The 23486-nt window shown below is 41.6% G+C and overlaps 1 protein-coding gene across 10 annotated transcripts in view; it reads left to right on the forward strand.

The window, feature by feature from the left end:
* Window positions 1–1875: 1875 nt before the first annotated feature.
* GPM6B (glycoprotein M6B) overlaps window positions 1876–23486 on the forward strand; it is a 161474-nt gene continuing 139863 nt past the window's right edge. For all 10 annotated transcript variants that reach the window (XM_087895266.1, XM_087895264.1, XM_087895270.1 and 7 more), the window contains exon 1: window positions 1876–2030. Coding sequence is in view for 4 of the 10 variants with exons in the window: in XM_087895269.1 (XP_087751395.1) it covers window positions 2027–2030 (4 nt within the window). In the remaining 6 variants the exon portion in view is untranslated. The remainder of the gene's footprint in view (window positions 2031–23486) is intronic.

Genomic DNA, 23486 nt, shown 5'->3' on the forward strand with positions numbered 1-23486 from the left:
GAGTTTCCCAAGCTTTTTGAGTTGTTTTCCCTTTTAGGATTTTCATCCAAGGAATCTATACTTTCCAGAGTTCTCTCTGGATTTGTTAGAATCAGCTGTTTTAAAATATAGGAGTCTGATATCATAGTGTTCTATTGCTTGTGTTTGCATTATGTTGAATTCCAGTATGATGTGGTCACTCTCACACAAGGTTCCTGCAGTTTCAACTCCGTCTATCATTTCTTCTCTGTTCAAGAGAATTAAGTCCAGTATTTCTGTCCCTCTAGTTCCATCCTCTACCTTTTGGACAACAAAGTTGTCAGCTAGGTTGGTCAGGAACCTATTCAATTTCTCACTTGATGCAGAATTAGTCTTCCAGTTGATGTCAGGGTAATTGACTATTGTAGTGTGTTTCCTACATGTATTTGTTTACTGGTTAGCAAAAAATACAGCTATTTTTTTCTGCTTGATTGGGTGGCCTGTAGTATATACCTATGGCAATGTCATTCTTTGTTTCTTTTATATTGATCCACATGCATTCTAGGAGGTTTTTGTTTTTAGATTAATGCATTTCTGTAGCAATATAGCGGTCTTTTATATATAGTGCAATTCCACCTCCTCTTTTATGGGGTCTGGGTTTTTTCAACAGTTTATATCCTTCTATGAGCATGTTCGTCATGGGTTTCACCCCACCAAGTTTCTGTAATTCCAACTATATCATATCTATTTTCATGTATTAATAATTCAAGTTCATCCTGTTTGTTCCCCAAAGTTTGTGCATTTGTATATAGGCATTTGAGATCTTTATATCTGAGTATGCTTCCTATGTCTCCCGTATGGTGTTTGAGTTTATCTTCCTTCCCATTCCTCCTTACCTCATTATTTGATTTGTTTTCTAGAGGTTTTTGCTTGAAATTCGGTCCTGGAGATCCTAAAGATTGGTCACCCTCCCCCCTCAATTTTAGTTAAAAGCCTCCTGATAAATTGAGTCAGCTGTTTTCCAAAAACATTCTTCCCAGGTTTTGTGAGATGCAGCCCATCCCTTGTCAAAAGGCCATTGTGGAAATAGCGTGGACCATGGTCCAGGAATCCAAAGTTATTTTGGCGACACCAACCCCTTAGCCAATGGTTCACTTCTAGAATCCTTTGTTCTCTTACTAGTTGTTGTCCTTTATTACAGTATTATACTAACCTAAATGACAAATTTGGTTCTATTTTTGCATGTTGCATGAACCTATTCAATGATGGCTTCTCCATAGTTAAGCACACAATGTGCATATTGAATCTGTTTTGAGACTGTTCATACATTCTGAAAGCCATGGTTTCATTATGGAAAGCCATGGTTTATTACACAGCCCCATGGAATCACTGAATACACATTTCAAAATCACAATAGCTGGGATAGGATCAGCTGTAACATTATTTGCTCTTGTGATGCAGTCTCCTGAACTTCACGTTTGAAGTTCATTGAAGTTCATTCATTCATATGGCTTTCGTTATAAATATTTTGGCTCCTTTAATCCTCGTTGACTGAGCAGATGACAGAAATTTAGGCTTGCCTTTCGGGGTGTGCTGATAGCGGTCTGAAAGGGCAGATCTGAGGGCCCACTCTCGACACAGATTTCCCGAACCAGTTTTGGCTTCTGATACAGTAGAAGAGGCGCCCTTCCAACCTTTTGCGCTTCCTCGGAACCCGGTTACTCAGGAGAACAGGCGGCCGCTTTACTATAAAGGGCAGCGCAGCAGCAGCTCTCACGTCCCATCCTCTCACAAAGGCGCGAAAAGAGACACTAATAGCCATTGCACTCCGGCCGCCTTGTCCTCGGTGGCTGCTCAGCGCAGGCGCCGCCCCTTTGGCTGTGGTCGCTGAGGGAGGGACCCAGCCGAAGAGAGCTCGGACTTCGAGCGCTGATTCTTCGACTACGCTGGGCTCCTGCCGTCTCCTTTCCGAAGCCGAGAAAGTCGACCTCGCAAAGCAACCTCACACCGCCGCACCCAGCCCCCCACCCCCGCCGCAGTCGAGCCATCTGTCCGCCTGTGAGAGACCATGGGTGAGTAGAGCACTGCAACTACGGTTCGGCTTTCGTCCTCCGCCCCCCACCCAAAACAACCCTAAACTTCTCCGGCTCCGCATTCACCGTTAATTCCTTCCTTGGCTGGTGGTAGTTCTGGTTCTGAAACGAAGCGTAAGAGCCCCCACGTGTGCACCTTGACCACGATAATGCATGTTACAGAAAGATCTGCTTAAGCCTCGGGCTTCCTGACTCGTATTATCCGGCTTGGCGAGACATCTTTTGGCTTGGTCGGCTGAAATAGGAGAGACACTCTGCACATGTTTAAAGGAGATGTCTTGTTAGGCACTGCGTTGGGCATTCTTTCTTTGGAGGGTAGAAGAGGCCTCTCTGACCACTGGAAAGAGATTGCAAGGATTTTCTCTTTGTGGTGTTAGAGACATGGTGGAAGAATACCTAAGAGATTGCTGGATAAAGCACTCAATGAAAGTTTATACAATAAGAGGAGAACACCCAGTTGCTAAGAAAGCTGTTTCTCCCTTAAGTCTTTGGAGGTCTAGATCTAATGTGCCTTTATTTGCTGCAGATTTTCTTGCATCAGTAGAATCATATATCCTAAATGGAGCCCATAGAGGTTGAGCCCATGGAGCCCACAGAGATTGAGTCCAAGCAGCCTTGGAGAAAACACAGTAAACTTAAACTAGATAGTTTCTATACTTGAGTTTGACCACTCTCCTGATTATTTCAGCACCGCTTTGCTTTTGCTTTTTGTCCATGTCTTTTTTAGAAAGTTAGAACTACATCCTTCAATCTGGTTAGAACTGGAAAAAGCTGGCGAAGAAATTTAAGACTATCAGAATAACCTTGACTACCAAACAGAACTAGGAATTTATAGCTGGCTATAAGTCATTTATGTACTACTTATAGTCTTCTTGGTTTTAAAAAGTGCTGCCTTAACGTGATCTTTGAAAGTCCCAGAGTTCCTGAGTGAATAAGACCACAGCTCTTTGTAGAAATGAAATTCCACATCTTTCCTTCTCATATTAATATAAAGCCATTGTTAAAGCATTTGGGTTATTACAATAGCTGCTCTGAAGCTTAGCATTTACACTGGAACAATACTGCAAAAATGTGCTAATTTATTCCAGATGTAGTCAATTTCAGACATCTCTTGGATAGAATGAATTAGACATGCTAAAAGTTCTTTATGGCACACCTAACCTTAATAATTGTGCAGTCAGCTAAATTTTTTAATGTACAATCAGACACTACTTAAGGTGTGTGTGTGTGTGTGTGTGTGTAATCAAAGAAATATCAACATCTCATAATTGTGGTAACTGATTTGAATTCATTGTTAAGGCCTGCTTGCTCCTTTGGGAATGGAGAGAGAAAATAAGTCAGTTATTCTGCTTATTTAGGGTTAAACTAGTGATTTATACACTATCTGAAATATAAATTATAGCAAAAGAATAGTTCATAGAACCAAGTTGTATATCATTATTTAGATTTCTATAGGTAGTCAACCAAAAGTTACTAAATGATGATGTTCTGTTGTGTTTATAGACATTTTTTTTGAACAAAGCAAAATGTGGTTAAATGCATATAAAAACTCTTGAAATGGGAATCTAATGGTGAACAATTTTTGAGAAACTTTGGAGTGTATTGCCAATTATGATAAATTAAACCTACTTTTAATGAGCAAAATAAAACATTGTCTCAGAATTTATTAGTTGATGTTAATGATATCTGAGATTTTCTAGCTGGAATATTTTTCATTTGTAGACTGTTTTAGCTTTACAAAATTCGGAATTTGAAAGAGGTCAAATCTCAACATATTTGGGATTCAACTTACAGCTTGTCTAAATTTGTATTGTATAGTTTGTTTACAATAATTTTTCTAAGTTTATAATGTTCTAATTAACACTATTCTTGGGGAATGGCAGCAAGAAATTTCATAAAATGCAGCTTTGTAAAATACTGATACTTTTTGTTTGAGGATGAGTCCAAGCTGCATATTTTTACATATTATTCAATGAATCTTATCTGCCCATTACTGGTATTTATCACTTATGTCTTACTATTAGTGTGCATCAAATCAGCTGACATCTCAAACTACTAGTTTAAATTCTATTTTTATGTGCAACAATGTATACCATTTTCTCTTGACAAATAACTTTACCCCATTGTAATGAAATTAAAAACATCTCACCATTCTTACTGCATCACAGTTGTGTGCCTTGATCCAGTCCTAGAACAGTTCCCCAGGGAACAGCCACCATTCCTGAGGCATTGTAAAGCTTATCCTCATGACTATTATAACAAGCTGTATATAATGATATGTCCAGCCAACTTCAAGAGCTCAGAAAAATATCTTTAGCACTGTCTTATTGCATAGAATCTAGTTTTGTATATTACCTTCATTTGCTAATTTAGTTTGTGGCCCATGACCTTCTCCTTGTGCCGTCTGGATATTTGAGATGATAACTCCCAGAATTTGTTTGTGTTGGCTCAGAATTCTAAATTCTACTTCCAATACCTCTTAAAGGCCCCCACCTAGACATAATTGCTTTCAACTAGTGGTTCTCAACCAGGTGATTGAGATCTTTTTTTTCGTGAGAAGTTGGAAGGTCTGAAATATTTTTTTTTACCATAGTCCCACAGACTACTTTTGTTGCCCTGCACAAAAGTGGAATGGAGCTGGAAAGCAGGTTAGTGAAGGGATGTGGATGCCTTGGGGAGGGGTAAGGGTTTGGCATGGGTGGCATGGCTGAAGGGCCCTCAAGTAAGTCGCTGTGGGGCACGAGTGCAGCTCTGCACCTCCTGCCTTGCTTCATACTCCACCCCCCACTGCCTCACTTCGTTCTTCGTTACCTCTTCTTGCTTGCTGCCATGATGAAGCAATAGGCTGAGCAACACACCGGTGCGGTGGCCACAAAACGAGGCAGGGGCGTGGAGGATGAAGCAAGGCAGGGGGTGTGGAGCTGTCCCCCCGTGCCCCACATTGGCTTACCTGAGCGCCCCGCAGCCAGGCCATCAACATCCTGACAACTGCCTCGTCTTGCGGTGACTCCAGCAGCTACGCAGAATGCTGCGAGGCTCATTTCGCTGGTGGAACCTTTCGTATCAGAATGCTGCGAGGCTTTCTACAAGATTCGTTTTGCTGGTGGAGCTGCCATTGCGCATGCAAGCGGCTCCAGCAGCAAGATGAGCCTTGCAGTGTTCTGCCTTGAGTGCCTCCATCAGTGCAATGAACCTCGCAGTGTTCTGCAAGTGGCTCCACCAGCATGACGAGGTAAGCCGGTGCGGAGCGCGTGGGACACTTCCAGCTCCTTACCCCCACCCTAGCTTGATTTTTACACCTGAGCCTCGCTCCACCTCATACAGCCAGATGGTGGGCGGGGCTTAACTAGACCTTATTTTTGGACTAGGGCTTATATTAGGTGGAGGTGTGAAAATTGGGCTGGGGCTTGTTTTTGAGGTAGGTCATATTTTCAGGAAAACACAGTATGTAATAGCTTTTAGATGTTTTTCATTTCTATATCTACTTTGTTCGTTCTTTATTGATTATTATTAGCAACCTTTGGGTAATATTTCTTTTTGTAGCTGTGGATTAGAAGCGAGCCACTTATTAAATGAGCTACATAAACTAGCATTACAATGTCATAAGAGATAGAGTTTGCAAGACAATTCAGTAATATCCAGTACTGCCTGGTAGGGAAACTATCAAATATGCAATCCTATGCATATTTATTCTGATATTCTGTTGTATTTTTTTAGTTATGCTTCTAAAAATTTATGCATAAGATTGCAGTTTAAGGACCAAAATCATTATTACTGTTTTAAGAAAAAAATCCTGGAAAAATTGATGCTAATAATGATGTTCTCAAGAGTAATGTTTATGTAGTGACACAGGTGAAATATAAATTTCAGAGTATTTAGCCTCCAACTATGTCAGGATGGGGTTGAGGTTTGTCCCAACCGTGAACCAGCTCACAAGCAAACACACTAGGACTGAAATAAAACTAGCAGAGGAGTCTTGTATAAAAATATACTTTACTTCAAAATGTTTAAAAAACACTATATCTTTAAAAAGGCACATTAATAACAAAGTCTTATCTTGGTTAAATGAAGCCAGGCCATCTCCCTAAATTCCTCTCCACAATACCGAAACAGTCCATAAGAAAAAACTAACATGACATTAAGCAGCTTCGGTGTCGATACATCATCAAGATGGTAGAAGGGCAGCAGCATAGGCTTCACAGCTAAAAGTCACCTGTGAAAAACAATTCAATCAGCAAATGTGGCTTGAAGCTCCTGGGAGGGAAACTGTCCAGCAGCAACAGTTCAGATGTTGGCTTGCGTGCTTCAACTCAGCAAAAGGCAAGCTGAAATTGGAGACTTCAAAAGGCTCTCGGCTATCTCAACTCACAGTTGCAGCTGGCTCCGTGGGAGTATCTTTACACAGCTCTTCAGCTCCTCTTCTGCTGCAGCCGTCAGGACTCCTTCTCCAGCTCTGCTCGGGGCTCTGCATCTAGGCCTAAACAGCGTTTAGGCCTGAATAGCAAGCAGAAAGGTCTGTGCTTATATGGGGAGTTAACCTGCAATTAACTAGGGCGGGGAAGGCTTGCAGTTAATTGCAAACAGGAGATGGCTTGATTGGATCCATACTGTTTGTAGCTGATCAAGTAGCTACAGCAATCCTGAAAACACTCGTGATAAACTAAATATTTCAGTTACAACAAGTGAGCTTAACATGTTAAGCCATTGCTTTTGTTGTTTAGCATTTGCAAGCAAGATAAGGAAGATCAATGCCACAGCAGCAAATTGCCTGCTTAGTGAATATAATCAAAACTGGAATTCTGTTTCCTGTTTTATCTAGCAATAGTGGAAAGAAAATGAGCAAGTGTCTTTGGAAACTTTAAGATACGCTTTTTATCCTGGATCAGGTTTCAATTTCAATTTTTAAATATATATATATATATATAATACCATATATGTAGGTCCTTGGCTATTCGGGTCTTCTCCCACGTAAAATTGGCGACGTTTCAATGAAGTCTCATTCGTCATCTTCAGGCTGGTGTTCTCAGCTTCGTGCTTCCAGGAGCAATGTGAGATCGCAGCTGTCTCTTCCTTTTAACTGCTAGTGGGGGTGAAGTTAAAAGGAAGAGACAGCTGCGATCTCACATTGCTCCTGGAAGCACGAAGCCGAGAACACCAGCCTGAAGATGACGAATGAGACTTCGTCGAAACGTTACCAAGACACTTCCAATTTTACGTGGGAGAAGACCCGAATAGCCAAGGACCTACATACAAACACCCGCGAAAACCTGAGAAAACAAATACCATATATATATATATGGTATTTTCCAGCAAAGGTCTATTGAAAATGCCTGTATGGAACTTTACTTAGGGCATCTTCTTCCTCTGCAAAATCAGGGATGTTTTTTTTATATCATCCATTATCACTGAGGGTTTTCAGCTTTTCAGAGTTGGCTGGTAAGTCCTACTGAAAACCTCATCATTCTGACTTACTTAGTTGGCCATTGTTGCCAAGTGCTGCTTTTCTGAACAGAATCTAAATTGCTCCTTGGTACATCCTTAGAGGAAGGTAATAAAACAAGATGGGAGAGTGTTAGACTATTTTTAATTTCAGCATTGGAAGCCTCTCTGACTTGAAATACATTTTGTTAGTTTAGCCAAGGATGTTCACTTGAGCTCCGATCAAGAGTTTTCCATGTTAAGGAACTATCAGTTGGAAAAGGGTATATATGAATTTAGTGTTTCTCCTTCTTCATATTTCTAACCACATGTTAATCTTGCCATTCTCTTTATTAATAATGCACAATGAGGAAGTTAAACTTTATGAATGTATATAAGTATGTGTGCATTCCAGCTCCATTTTTCACTAGCCATGCTTCTAGCACAATAGCTGAAAGGATTTCAGATAGGTAGAGTTTTTCCATTTCTGATCCTATTTATATGGCTGGAAATGACCAATCATTTTCAAAGATAACCTCATATTATATGCTAGAACAAAACAGATGAAATGCTATTTTCCAAAGGCTACTTAGAGAAGAAGTAGAACTAGTGACAGCTAAAACATCTTTCTCTTATTGTGCCCAAAATTCCACAGGTTAGGCTGTGTATACTGAATAAATGAATGAATAAATGAATGCATGAACAAACAAACAAACAAAAGTAGCTATTGGAACCATCTGGATGCTTAATTGTAGCAGCGCAGTGGGAATAGGTAAATGAAAGAACTCCAGTCTTCTTCCTGGTGATGCTTTCTCATTAAAGAGCAGCATCATGCTAGGAAAAACTAGTTACCAGTTTCATTTTCATTCATTTGACCATATGGGAAGAACCAGAATAAGGTTCAGCAGGGAGTTTATTGAGCAGTCTGTTTGGGACAGTCTGTTTCTCTTTTATCTCAAGCGTTCTTATATTATTGTTGGAGAGAAGGATAATGAGTTGAAAATCACTTGTAAATTGACTTGTATGTTCAGGAGCAAAAACATAATACAAATATATAAACGGGAGATGGCATCTCTACTAAATATATAGAACAATCCCTTTTATTGGGTGGTGACAGGCCACTTATAAAAGTTATATACACAAACAAATGAGAGATGATGAAGTTGCAGGCTCTAAATTTATGCCCTTTTGTGTGACTCCCTGCTGATTTTCCCCTCCCTAGGAATCAGTGGCCACAGATGGGGGAAAAAGTTCCTCCTGTTTTCCTCTTACGATGTGGTAGGAAGTTCTTGTGCCAAAAAAACCCAGTTGGAGCTGGCTACTCATTAATTTGTATGTTCCTTATTTTCAATTTCCCAGCTCCATTTTCACAGAGAACCCTGTTACATGCATGGGAAAGAGTCTCATAGCCAGATTCTTTGGCATGAAAGTTCCTGAACTGAATAGGTCTTCAACTAGCAGGACACTCTGGTTTTCATAAGAGAAGAGGAAATGAGGAGGCCGTTTCTCTCTCCCCTACCATTTTAAAATACATGGCTAGTAAATACTAAGGCAACAGTGATCATCAGCTGTTTAAAGAATGTCTCCTTTTCTGAGAAGATTATGCATGCTTTCAAACAGTACTTTCAGAAGGGAACTTCAGTGAATTAACTATATTTTGTTTATTTAAAATGTTTTCTAAATAATGGATTCTAGAATGGCATACAAAACTAACTGAACTAGTCAACATGATAACTGTGTAAGAAAAATAGTAATGGTGCTGATCTTCCACTATACTAGCTATCATAGTTAAACTTACATTGTTGATGAAAAAGTTAGTGCTGGGTGCTACCTTGAAATAGAGAAGTAAAGAATGTATTTTTACTGTTTGATATAAGGTTTGCTATATACAATTTGACTCAGGAAAAGAAAGACAATTGTGTTTGTGTTTCAACTGTGCTTTCTTCTTTTGAACAGCTGGAGACAAACCCTGAAAGAAAAGCAATCCTCTTTCTTCCTATTCAGCTGTACAGTTTGGCTAGGCAGGATTAAAAACCCTTTGTGAGCCACAATAATGGTCAAATCAGATTAGTATTGGTCATTATAGCTGGCTACATTTCAATTAAAGGATCCTTTAGACCACTCCTCCCTTCCCCTCTATGTGTGTGTGTATGTGTGTTCTGTTTTTCTGAATTGTGTGAAAATATTCATCTCTGTTCCCTTTACATGAAATAAATACAATATTCTTGATGTTCTATTGCCTTTTTCATTTGTTTTAGATAAATTGTTTTTTACAGAAACATACAGGGATTAAATACATTAAGAGTAAAGGTAGTCCTCGATTTATAACCACAATTGAGCCCAAATTTTATGTTGCTAAGCGAGACAGTTGTTAAGTTTTGCCCCATTTTATGACCTTTCTTGCCACAGTTGTTAAGTGAATCACTGCAGTTGTTAGGTTAGTAACATGGTTGTTAAGTGAATCTGGTTTCCCCATTGACTTTTTTTGTCAGAAGGTTGACCTTAGGACACTGCCACAGTCATAAATATGAGTGAATTGTCAAGCATTTTAATTTGGATCACATGACCATGCCGATGCTGAAACATTCGTAAATGTAAAAAACTGTCACTTTTTTCAGTGCTGTTGTAACTTTGAAGGTCACTAAATGAACTGTTGTAAGTCGAGGACTATGTGTCTATGAAGCAGATGCATAGGCTTATCTACTAAAATTCATTTTTTCTTAATTACCTTTATTTAACTACAGGTAGTCCTTGACTTACAACAGTTCATTTAGTGACAGTTCAAAGTTATAATGGCACTGAAAAAAGTGACTTATGACTGTTTTTCACCAGGGTGGATTTGATTTAAATCGAGTTGATTTAAATCACAATTTAAATCATGATTTAAATCACTAGTAAAAAGGCTTGATTTAAATCAACTCGATTTAAATCATAATTTTTAAAGAGCAACTGTCATCTCTGCTACTCCTTTGACCCACTGTTGACTCACCGATAGTCCCAGTGTTGCAGAATATACAGCCTCATGCTACATAACTAAGCTGCATTTCATGCTGAATAAACTAAATTATTTATGTATCTTAAATAGAAAACTATCTTAACGATAGATTTTTACCCCAAAAGTTTTTTATTAAAATAAATTCAATAAAAATAAAAAAAATCTGATTTAAATTAAAAAAAATCCAATTTAAATCAAAAAAATCTGATTTTTTTTAAAAAAATCATTGATTTTTACCCACCCTGTTTTTCACACATATGACTGTTGCAGCATCCCCATGACCATGTGATCAAAATTCAGACACTTGGCAACTGACTCATATTTATGATGGTTGCAGTGTCCCAGGGTCATGTGATCACTTTTTGACACTTCCTGACAAGCAAACTCAGTGGGGAAGCCAGATTCACTTAACAACTGTATTACTAAATTAACAACTGCAGTGATTCACTTAACAACTGTGGCAAGAAAGTCATAAAATGGGGCAAAATTCACTTAACCACTATCACACTTAACAACAGAATGTTTGGGCTAAATTGTGGTTGTAACTCGAAGACTACCTATATTTTCAGTTTCTATGACCAGTTTCTATGAGCAGTTAAAACATAACATATCATTGGTATCACAGGAAGTACAAAAGAAGCAGTGTGGATAGCAACCATTGCAGCATATCCCAACCCCCATCCCCAGTGGCATCATCAGGTCTTCAGAGTCATTCAAAAGGCTACCAGGTTGGAGTTAATATAAGCTCTGTAGGCATGGTTTTTTGAGAAACAAGCCCTTTGACAGGAAATTTATGTCTGTAGTGTTGCAAGTCATGATCCCTTTAAAGTTAAGGATAAAAATCCTGTACATATTGCAGTTTAACATTAGAACTTGGAATGTCTTTGGGTAACTGCTTCTTAGTTGAGTTTTAGAATAAAGGTCCAGACAAACTTAAGGTTACTTTAACCTTGATGTGTATTTATTTCAATTTACTCCTTTGAAAACTGTGTGAATTATTACTACTGTTTATCTACTATAACCATGACATGGATCACAGTGATAGCATTTCTCTGAAGGTCTTGAAAATTATAAACCTGGTATTTTAAATTCTTAAACGGAGCCTAATTTTTATTCTGTTTTCTAAATCCGCATACCAGTATTGTCATGTGGGCACTAATTTCTAGACCAGTGGTGTGAGACTCAAGGCCCAGGGGCCAGATCTGGCCCGTGGGGTGCTTAGATTTGACCTGCAGGGCCACCCTGAAAATAGCAAAGGACCAGCCCATGGTGCCTCTGCCAGCGAAAATGGAGCTCATGAGGACCACACACAACCCTCCCAGGCTTTGTTTTCAGCCACAATGGCCTCCTACGGACATTTGCCAGCGAAAATGGAGCTCTGCCTAAAAACGGGGCATGTGGGGGCACGTGCAGTCCACCTGAGCTCCATTTTCACTGGCAGAGGGCTGCAGGAGGACATCGCAGCTGAAAATGGAGTTCAGGAGTCTGTTTTCGCTGGCAGAGCATTCGGACCACCACAGGTGCCCCTGACATGAGTGGTGTCAAGCTTGCCATGCCCACCCAGGCCACTCCCACCCCACCCCCAACATCAGACACAACTCTGATGCAGCCCTCAATGCAATCGAGTTTGACACCCGTGTTCTAGACTGACATGTGTTATGACATCCTAGAATTGCATTTGAACAATGAAAGGGTGAGGGGATCTTCTAACTCAATGCTGGAGTGAGCTTGCTGTTCTGCTTCTAAATAGGAATGGAAATACAATACATGAGTGAATATCTTCTGTAATATTATATGGTTGTTTTTTATTGCAAGGTAAAAAATGTGATAAAGGTAAAAAAATGTGGGTGAGGCATGGTGTACCTTTGAATACAATAATAGTGTGAAAATGGCAATTGAAAAACTGGTTGCTCATGGCATAGGAACTGATTACTCGAGGGACCAGCTGCGCCCCCTCCCCCCAATAACTGTCCACCTGATTTGATCTGGCAGAGTTAACATTCTCAGGGTTCCTTTGAGGATATCATGCCATCCCTCAGACCTAGAAGACCCAGAAATGTGCCTTCTGTATAACTGCATTTATGTTTTTGAATAATATTTCCCCAAGATCTGGATGGTCCTTGCCCCGCTAGTGTTTCAAAGGGCCTTGAAAGACCTACCTCTTTACCCTGACCTTTGGTGAGGGTGAGTGATTGGATTGTGGGCATGCATTTATTTTTCATTTCTATTTTTGTCATCCTTGCCATCTTCTTCATTTTTTTATAATACTTTTCTTGTTTTTAATATTTGTACTTGTGAAGTGGCCAGAGTCATGGGGAGTTGGATGGCACATAAATTCATAATTTTTAGTGATACTTTGGCTGGATATAGATAGGCATCAACATAATTAATTTATCAAGAACAAAACATCTCCATAGTCTGCAAATACTTCCCAATTGGTGGCTTTTTATTTAACATTAAATTTGTCACCAAAATTCTGCAGGAAACCATATCGCTAAAAAAAAACAAGAAAAATACTTGAAAATGGTTCTGCTAGAGCTACGTTAGGAAAATATTAATGAAAGAAAAATATCAAGTAAATATAAGTAAACTGATCTGTTAAACTTTTCAAATTCCACCCATCTTTTCAAATATTTCCTTTGAGGACCAAATAGATTGAATTTTCTTATTTATTATAGGTGTGTGTGTGCATGCACACACTGTCCTTTTTAAAAAAGTTTTCGTATGTTCTTGGAACCATCTGACCAGTTGCTACTGTGTGTATTGGTTTTCTCAGGCTCACAGATTGAGCCATCATTCTGCTGGTCCTATTTATTTGATTCAGCCTTTTTCTTAACAAAAATACTATTTTATGATCACTGGTATCTCAAGAAGCAGAAATTAAACCATCTACTCCTTCTCATGTTTCCTTTGGGAGTTGGCTTGCAATACTACAATACTGTATGTTTACAAATGAATCATATAGAAAATTCCTTTCTTTCTAATGATCTGCAGTCCTCAATGATTATTTTACTTATGCTTACTGAAAATTATCTAGTTTAGTTGTCTCTCTCCCTATAAGCAGAATGTAGCTTTCTACATATAAAACTGGAATTTTGAAACAGATCCAGGTTTTTGCACATGGAAGCCACAATTTGTTGAAGAAAATTAATAAACTCAGGAAAGAAAAAGAATTTTTGAGCGAAACCAGATTCAATTATATGATCAGTCCAATCAAAAATATCACACCTGTGTATATTTAATTATAATCTTTACTCCAAAACAAATTGTAATTAGTAGAAAACTTTATTAGTTGAAATCTTTATTATGAAATAAATTAAGGATCATATTGTTAATAAGAAATATGGATTGTTTCACATTAATAAAACAAATAAATACCGTATTTTTCGGAGTATAAGACGCACCTTTTTACCCCCCAAAAGGGGGTGAAAATTTAGGTGCATCTTATACACCGAATGTAGCCCTGCCAACCCGCTGGCCCCCACCCTTTAGCCTGTGCCTCGCAGCAGTTACCTCCTTGCAAGCAAACAGCAAGAAAAAACAGCCCCTTTCAGCTTCAGCATAGGTTAATTAGCACAAGTTGATTAGATCGGCCTCCCGACTCTCAGCTGATTTGCTCTCAGCTGTTTTGCGCAGGGCTCTCCTGCTTGCTGCAAAAAGTGCTGGAGCAGATTTTTTCCCCCTAGCTATGCTGAAAAAACGAAACTGAAAGTAAAGCAGGTTCTTTACTACAACGTGACAAAATGAGGCAGAGAAAGATTTCTTTTTCTTTTTTCTCACCAAAAAAGGTTGGTGCAAACAATGGGAAATTTAGGGCAAAAGAGGAGAGTTCAAGATTTTAAAACACAAAAGAAAAAAAGCTCTATTTAACTAGGGAATTGTAATAATTGAGATACTATTAATTGTATATTGTGTTGAAAGCAGAAATGGTTAAGTTGTGGTTTGGAGGAATATATGGGGGAAAATTATTTGGTTTATTATTATTGGTAAATATAATTAATTGATTTGTAAGAATTTGGATTGCATGGAAATAATTGGAATATTCATGTTCATATTGATTAATATACAAAAAAGGTAGTTATAATTAATTGATTTATATAAAAATGTTGAATTTGTATGAAACAATTGTAATATTAAATAATTAACCAATGTGAGGATGGATATAAAAATAGATGACAATGGGAAGGGGTATAATATAGAATAGAAGGGAAAATTTGAATTTGATTAAGATTAGAGATGAGAATGAAGGGTAATATTGTTTTTTTAAAAAAAATAGATGAGGAATAAATATGGCAAAAAGGAAATATAGAAATTGTAAATTTAATTGAAATGACTAAACACCAGCCAAACACTCTGTTCAAAGAAAATACATTGTATGTTTGTATGTGTGTTTGTCTAAAAAATAAAAAAAAACTTTAAAAAAAAAAACAACCAAAAAAGGTAGGTGCGTCTTATACTCTGGTGTGTCTTATACTCCAAAAAATATGGTAGATTCACTGCGTAATAATAGTAATTTGTTCCTGAGCAAAAGGAATTTTAGCAGTGGTGCTTCCACTTAAAAACTTTTGGGAATTATGTTTTTAAAGCCACAATATTTTCCAGCCTGAGTCACATTTCCTTACCATATGTTCAGGCCACATTGAATATGTATTTAGAAATAAGTCAAATTTATTGTTAAATAGACTTGTCTATGACGCTAGGGCCACGATGGCAAACCTATGGCATGTGTGCCACAGGTGGCAGATGGAGGCATTTCTGCGGGCACGCAAGCCATCGCCCTAGGTCAGCTCCACTGCACATGTGCACGCACCACCCGCCAGCCAGCTGATTTCTGGGTCTCTGCCGCAGATGCAAGAGACACGCATGCATGCCCATGCCATCCTGCCCCTCCCAGGAGTCTCCACGCGACCCGTTTTGGATGTGGAGGTTTTGGGAGGGCGAAAAACAGGCCTACCAGAAATCTGGAAACAGGTTGTTTCTGGCCTCTGGAAGGCCTCTGGAGGGCTGGGAGAGGCAGTTTTTGCCCTCCCAGAGGCTCCAGGAAAGCCTTCTGAGCCTGTGGAGGATGAAAAATGGGTCTCCTGGAAGTCCGGAAACGGGACAATATGGAATACAATATTTGGAAGTTATGGCAAAGGACCAGATTTTAACTCATGTTCAGAACTGAACTTCAGTTGCAACGATGAGCATTTTCATATGAAATTATTTCCTTACAAAGACCTAAGTGGAAAAATATATATGAGCTTTCCCCAGTCTGGACATCTCTAGATGTATGGAGTTCCCAGTTGGCATGACTATTTCTTTTTTTCATTTTATGTATATATTGATTATGGTTTATCAATAGGAATAAAATACAAAACAGAAAAACAAAACAGAAAAAACATATATCCAACAGTAACAACAACAATAAAAAAGAAAAAAAATGTATATATAAAAGAGGGAAAAAAAGAAAAAAAATGTTCCAACATCCAACATTAAAATATATTTAAAAATCCACCCTGGTTGGATACTGAGAAGAAAAATTTAAAAACCCTGATAAATTCTCCTCCCCTTACTTAATGGACCTGTAAATAGTTATAAACGTTGTCATCCTTATTTAACAAGAAAAATATATAAACAAATGTTTCAGATTAGGAGGTCTCTATCTAATAATCGAATTGAATTGGCATGATTATTTCTGAGAAATCAGGAAATTGAAATACCCACATCTAAACAGCTGACATATAATCAAATATATCACATGTGTGTTTTCATATTTCTTTTACCTGCACATGTTGGGAAACCATGATTGCAACTATAAAAGTAATGCAATAAAGCTTTTTCTTGAGCTCACAAAAGAAAAATGCTGTAGCAACCTGTCCTACAGAGCCATTTTTTTTGCAAAGGCAACAGTCTGTTTCCATAAAATTATGTTATCAGGTTCTTCCTTTACAATAAAAATTTGAAACATACATTTTAGTATAAGAGAAAGGTTTCTATACTAAAATATCCTGTTCTATTTATCATATGATAGATAATAACAGATAGATGTCATCTATCATTAGATGAAATTTACCAATGATTTCTTATTCTTTTCCCTTTCCTTACATGTTTCTTTTTCCCCCAGTGTCTTTAGTTACCTTTTTCCTTAAGGCTCATCTTACATAGAGCTATCATAATAAGAAATGCATTTCAACAATCCATGATTAGTAAGTATTTTTTAAAATGTAAGGTATTTTAGGTTAAAAAAATTGTAAATTGCCTGGTGACAGGTGCTTACTCTACAGAAGACATTGCAAAACATTCACTACTAACACAACTTACTTGTTTTCCTTTTCTGATGTGGCTATTGTGAACCATGTACTTTATTTCATGTTTAGTTCTATCCAATTTGCTTTCCAGTACAGAAGAATAATCAGTGGTTAAGCACCTAGTGTTTTTAAAAGCCTGTTGAAACTATGGGGAAAACAGAAGTTAAAAGAGTGCTCAGCCAACATCTGTGCTTGTCAGGGATGCATTAGTCTCAACAGCACAGCTTACTCACTGTAATTATATATTGTATATCTGGAGAACATTACCTAACAAGAATTTTTAAAAATTCTATACAGGTAATTTCAGAGTTACAACAGTTTACTTAGTGACTGTTTATAGTTATGACCTAACACCCCCCCCCAAGTACTTATGACACAGTCCTGAAATTATGAATGTTGCAGCACCATGACAGTCGTTCACACTTATGAACGACCACAGAAGCTCTACAACATTCGCCTTGCCTATTCCACCACCCCCACCAGATCTCTACAAACACTAGGCCTGAGGATACAGTACTCACATTACGAAGATTCTTGGCCTGCTTGATGCTTCAGGTCTTCGATGCATTTGCAGAGAATGGAGGCCTAAATTACTGCAAGATCATATGAGATCAGTAGCATGAGATTCACGCTACTGTTCTCACCTGATCTCATACTTTAGGCCTCTGTTCTCTGCAAATGGAGGCCTGAACGAGATCTGTAGCAAAAGTCTTCCCTCTGTTTGCAAAGCCTTTTGCAATAATAATAATAATAATAATAATAATAATAATAATAATAATAGTAATAATAATAGTAATAATAATAGTAATAATAATAGTAATAATAATAGTAATAATAATAGTAATAATAATAATAATTTTATTTCTATACCGCCCTTCTCCCGAAGGACTCAGGGCGGTGTACAGCCAATTTAAAAACACAAGACACAACAATGATTAAAAATTAAAATAATTAAATAGATTTGGCCGGTTTAAAACCTCAAAAATTTAAAATACCCCAATTTAAAATCATTATGTTGATAGCCCGGCCTGGCGGAACAACAGGGTCTTCAATGCGCAACGAAACACCCGGAGGTCGGAGATCTTACGTATTTCCGGGGGCAGTTCATTCCACAGGGCTGGGGCTCCCACAGAGAAGGCCCTCCCCCTGGGTGTCGCCAGCCGACATAACTTGGCTGATGGCACCCTGAGGAGACCCTCTCTGTGGGAGTGGACTGGCCAGTGGGAGGCTACTGGTGGCAGAAGTCGGTCTCGAAGGTACCCGGGTCCTATGCCATGGAGCGCTTTAAAGGTGATAACCAGCACCTTGAATCGCACCCGGAAGACCACTGGGAGCCAGTGCAGCTCGCGCAGGAGGGGTGTCACATGGGCACAATGAGTTGTGCCCATAACCACCCGCGCGGCCGCATTCTGGACCAGTTGGAGCCTCCGAGTGCTCTTCAAGGGGAGCCCCATGTAGAGAGCATTACAATAGTCCAGCCGGGAGGTGACAAGGGCATGAGTGACCATGCGCAAGGCGTCCCGGTCCAGAAAGGGCTGCAACTGGTGGGATCAGGAGAACCTGATAAAATGCCCCCCTGGCCATGGCCGTCATATGCTCTTCTAAAGACAGCCGTGCGTCCAGGAGGACACCCAGATTGCGAGCCCTCTCTGTGGAGGGCAAAGATTCACCCCCAATAGTCAGCGATGGCACCTGCTGACTATATCGGGATGCCAGCAGCCACAGCCACTCAGTCTTGGACGGGTTGAGTCTGAGCCTGTTCTTCCCCATCCAGACCCGCACGGCCTCCAGGCAGCGAGACATCACATCAAGGGCATCGTTGGGGTGGTCTGGGGTGGAGATGTACAGCTGAGTGTCGTCAGCGTGATGACACTTCACCCCAAAACCACGGATGATCTCACCCAGCAGCTTCACATAAATGTTGAACAGAAGGGGCGAGAGGACCGACCCTTGTGGCACTCCCCATGCGAGACGCCTCGAGGTTGGCCTCTGCCCCCCTGCCAACACGAACTGCGAGCGGTCGGAGAGGAAGGAGGAGAACCACCACAGAACGGTGCCCCCTATTCCTAACCCTCTCAACCGCTGCAGCATGATACCATGGTCGATGGTATCAAAAGCCGCTGAGAGATCTAATAGGACTAGGACAGAGGAGCAACCCCTATCCCGAGCCCTCCAGAGATCATCCACCAACGCGACCAATGCCGTTTCTGTGCTGTGCCCCCACCTGAAGCCCGACTGGCACGGGTCTAGATAGATACCTTCATCCAGGTGCCCGGGCATGCTGTGCCACCACACTCTCAACAACCTTCACCACAAAACGAAGGTTGGAGACCGGACAGTAGTTAGCTAATTCAGCCGGGTCCAGGGAAGGCTTCTTGAGGAGGGGTCTCACCACCGCCTCTTTCAAGGCGGCGGGAAAGGCACCCTCACTCAGAGAAGCAGTTATAATCCCCTGGAGCCAGCCTCGTGTAACCTCCTGGGAGGCCAGTACCAACCAGGAGGGACACGGGTCCAATAAACATGTGGCGGCACTAATCCTACCCAGAACCCTGTCCACATCCTCGGGAGCCACAGGATTAAACTCCTCCAAGATAATATTCTCAAGACCTGCCCTTGTCTCCTCCCCTGGACTCATCCAATCGGAGTCCAAGCCATCCTGAATCCGAGCGACTTTATCATGCAGGAATTGCACAAAATCCTCAGCACGGCCCTGCAAGGGATCTTCCCGCACTCCCCCCCGAAGAAGGGAGTGGGTCACCCTAAACAGGGCGGCTGGGCGGTTCTCTGCAGATGCGATAAGAGCGGAAAAATGGTTAGATTTCGCCACTTTTATCGCCACTAGGTAGGTCTTGATATAAGACCTCACCTGTGTCCGGTCAGAATCAGATTGACTAGTCCTCCAAATGCTCTCTAGGCGTCTTTTCCGACGCTTCATTTCTCTCAGCTCCTCAGAGAACCAAGGAGCCAATTGAGATCGGTATCGGGTCAGAGGCCGCAAAGGCACGACGCGGTCCAAAGCTCCGGCGGCCGCACTCTCCCAGGCGGCCACCAGCTCTTCAGTTAAGTCATGTCTCAGGAATCGGCCCAAGCTCCATCAGGAACCTTTCGGGGTCCATCAGGCACCTGGGACGGAACCATTTGATCGGTTCTGTCTCCCTGTGGCGAGGGAAAGCGGTAGGAAAGTCTAAGTGAAGGAGCAAATGATCTGTCCATGACAAGGGTTTGATGTCTAGGTCCCCTCTACCAAGATCATTCAACCACTGACCAGAGACGAAAATCAGGTCCAGAGTGTGTCCCCCTATGTGAGTTGGGCCTTGAACTAACTGGGTCAGGTCCATGGCCATCATGGAAGCCATGAACTCCCGAGCCACCTCTGATGCCTCACCCACAGACGGAAGGTTGAAATCCCCCATGACAATAAGCCTGGGGGTGTCAACCGCCACCCCGGCAATGACGTCGAGTAGCTCGGGCAGGGTCGCTGCCACGTGGCAGGGAGCCAGGTACGTAGTCAGCAAACCCATCTGCACCCCACGGCCCCACTTCACAAAGAGGGACTCACATCTGGCTATCTGAGAAACAGTGGTCTCCCTCGGACAAAGACTCTCCCTAATAATCACCGCCACTCCCCCACCCCTCCCCTCGGCCCTTGGCTGATGAAATGCACGAAAACCTGGTGGGCACATTTCAACGAGGGGAACCCCCCCTCTTGGCCCAACCAGGTCTCCGTAATACCTGCCAGGTCCGCACCCCCCTCTAAAATAAGATCACAAATGAGGGGGGCTTTATTAATGACCGACCTGGCATTACACAACATCAGCTGCGGACCCTGGGCCTGAGACTCTACACCACCCAGGACACGAGTCGCGCATTGGGGGCCGGAGTGCGTAATTGCTCGTAAACAGCGTGTACGCACCCCCAGCACATGATATGGCCCTCTGCGCCCATTATACCTGCCCCTCCCACTCATTGTTTCAATTACACTGCCCTTCCTATCGTCCCCCTGCTCCCCGGTTAAATTTCCTTTCACGACCCCTCTGTTGCAGCCAATCGACCCATCACCCCGCTCAGTCGCTATCTGAACCCCCCCGGGTCCACTTTTATAACCCCCTCCCTTCCTCCCGGGTCCCCTTAAAATTTTGATTAAAAATTTAGCTAAAAAACCCCTCAACCCCCTTCTCGCACCATGCCACCTCTCAGGGTTCCAAAGCCCGTCATCAAGGTAGGCCCTCGATAGAGTGGAGGGCCAAACCTGCGAGAGGGGAGAGTCTCGCAGAACAAGAAGCTCAGCTGCCGAATACATTTTACTACAAGAGGATGAAGTGACCAAGTCCCAAGGCTCCAGATGGTAAATAAAAAAGTCCAGGGAGGAGCAAATAAGATGGGGGCATCCAAAGTGTAAGGTCCAAGGCCACTGTCCTCTCACAACAGTGGACAAAGTCTCTTGCCAGTCGACACAGTTCAAGGGGAATACAATCCAACCACTCCCTCACAGTGATTGGTCTGATGGACAGTCCCCTCTACTGGTGAGATGGAAGTAGTGGTAGTAGTAGTATATTTGCAAAAACCCTCTGCCAGCGAGAATGGAGGCCGGGAGGGGTGCGTGCATTCCTCTGGGCCTATGTTCTGTTTGGCAAAGGCCGCCTCAAGTCATTTGCTAATGAGAACTGTTGAATATTCAGATTAAGCCAATGAATAAAGGCTTCACTCAGGTCCGCCACTAGGGCGGGAAAAATAGTTCATTTTTATTGGCTGAGCTGGCTGACAGCTCACTATAAAAGGTGAGCTGTTATCCAGACTCTTTGCTGGGTTCTTGCTAGTTGCAAATAAAGAGTGTTGTACCAAATCTGTCTCTATCTCTTCCATCAACTGACTATCTTAACACTGGCGACAAAGGTGGGATAGGAAGAACTATAAAATCAGAAAGAACTGATCACGATCCCAGCTGGAAATGAACTGTGGTTCACTGTAGCACACTCTCCTCGACCATCCATGCATCTGATAATTTGCCGGCTTGCATCGGTCTACTCAAGATGGCTGCCATCCATCCACTCACACCTTATAACCCAGCCTCAGAGAACTGGGACTCCTATATTATCTGGTTCGAGTGCTACTTAGAAGCAAACTATTTTACAGGACTTTCCGATAACTGGAAAAGGGCACTATTCCTGACGTATTGTGGCACCGAAATTTTTGAGATGGCCAGGGTCCTCCTTGCCCCAGCTGCCATACAAACTGTACTGTGGGCCATGCTACAGGACAAACTCAGAACGCATTACGCTCCCACACCATCAAAAATCGCTCGGCACCATGCATTCCACTGACGGAATCAAGAAGAGGGTGAATCAATTAATACGTATGTCACTGCTCTTTGAAAAGCCACTTTATATTGCGACCTCAGAAAACTTGATGATGTCCTGCTTGACAGAATCATCTGTGGAGTGAGAGATATTAATCTGCAGCCAAGCCAAATCTAAGCCTGCAGATGGCGCTAGATGAAGCCCAAGCCGCTGAAACATCGAACCAATCCACAGCGGCAATTCAAAAATCAAATCGCCCACCATTGCACAGAGCTGTCACAGTCCACCATGATAACATGGAACGCGATGAATCTATTGATGATGAAGGTGAGGTCTGCTGGCTCTGTTCAACAAAAAGACAAAACCCTGTGACGGAAAAAAAGCAAACTGCGTATGTGGGTTGTGGCGGCCTGCAGATATAAAGACAAAATTTGTCAGCAGTGTGACAGAAAAGGACACTTAGCGAGGGTCTGTCATGCCAGTAAACCAGCCGCCTTCGCACCGATCAACCTACCACCTATTGTGCCAATCAACCTGCCACCCAGCCGAGGGCTAAGAAGGCACCACACAGACAGCAACGTCAGGCAGACAAATGTTTTGCGGTATCAAAGGGCACATACCGTGTAGAGGAAACCATCGGGCAAGCCAGCCTAGACCACTCTAAGAAAATACACATCACTGTACTAATCAAGGGCTCCCTGTACCACATGGAGATGGACACCAGGTCATCCATGACAATTGTATCCTGGACTACAATAAAAAAACTTGTGCCGAGAATATCAAAAAACCAACTGCAATACTACCACCTCCAGCTAAAAGACTATCAGGGAACCACATCCCTGTCCTTGGAAGCAGAACATTCCAAGTGTTTTTCAAAAACTTTGTGGGGCCCCTGCAGCTCATCATAGTGGACGGCTCCCTGCTGAGCCTACTAGGGCTTGACTGGTTTTCCTCTCTTAGCCTAGAGGTGACTGGCATCAACACCATCCATGACGAGTATACAGGAACACCCACTTCCTTCAATCTTGACCCCCAGGTTGCCCCTATCAGGATGAAACCACGTAGGGTCCCATTTGCCTTACATCCCAGATGAACAATTGGATAAATAGATGAACAATTGGATAAATTAAGAAAATACATGTCACTGTATTAATCGAGGCCTCCCCGTGCCACATGGAGGTGGACACCGGGTCATCCATGACAATTATATCCTGGACTGCAAAGGAAAAACTTTTGCTAAATTAGACCTTGTGCAGGCATACCAGCAACTGCCGGTGAACAATGCCACTGCAGAGGCGCAAATCATTGTGACACATTGGGGGGGGGCGTTCAAATGCTGCCGATTACAATTCGGAGTGAGTGTGGCATTGGGACTGTTCCAAAGCTTCATGGAACGCCTTTTACAAGGCATTCCAGGCATCATGCCCTATTTTGA

The sequence above is a fragment of the Pantherophis guttatus genome, chromosome 5 (assembly GCF_059756535.1).
Source record: "Pantherophis guttatus breed Tessera chromosome 5, ASM5975653v1, whole genome shotgun sequence".
Lineage (NCBI taxonomy): Eukaryota > Metazoa > Chordata > Lepidosauria > Squamata > Colubridae > Pantherophis > Pantherophis guttatus.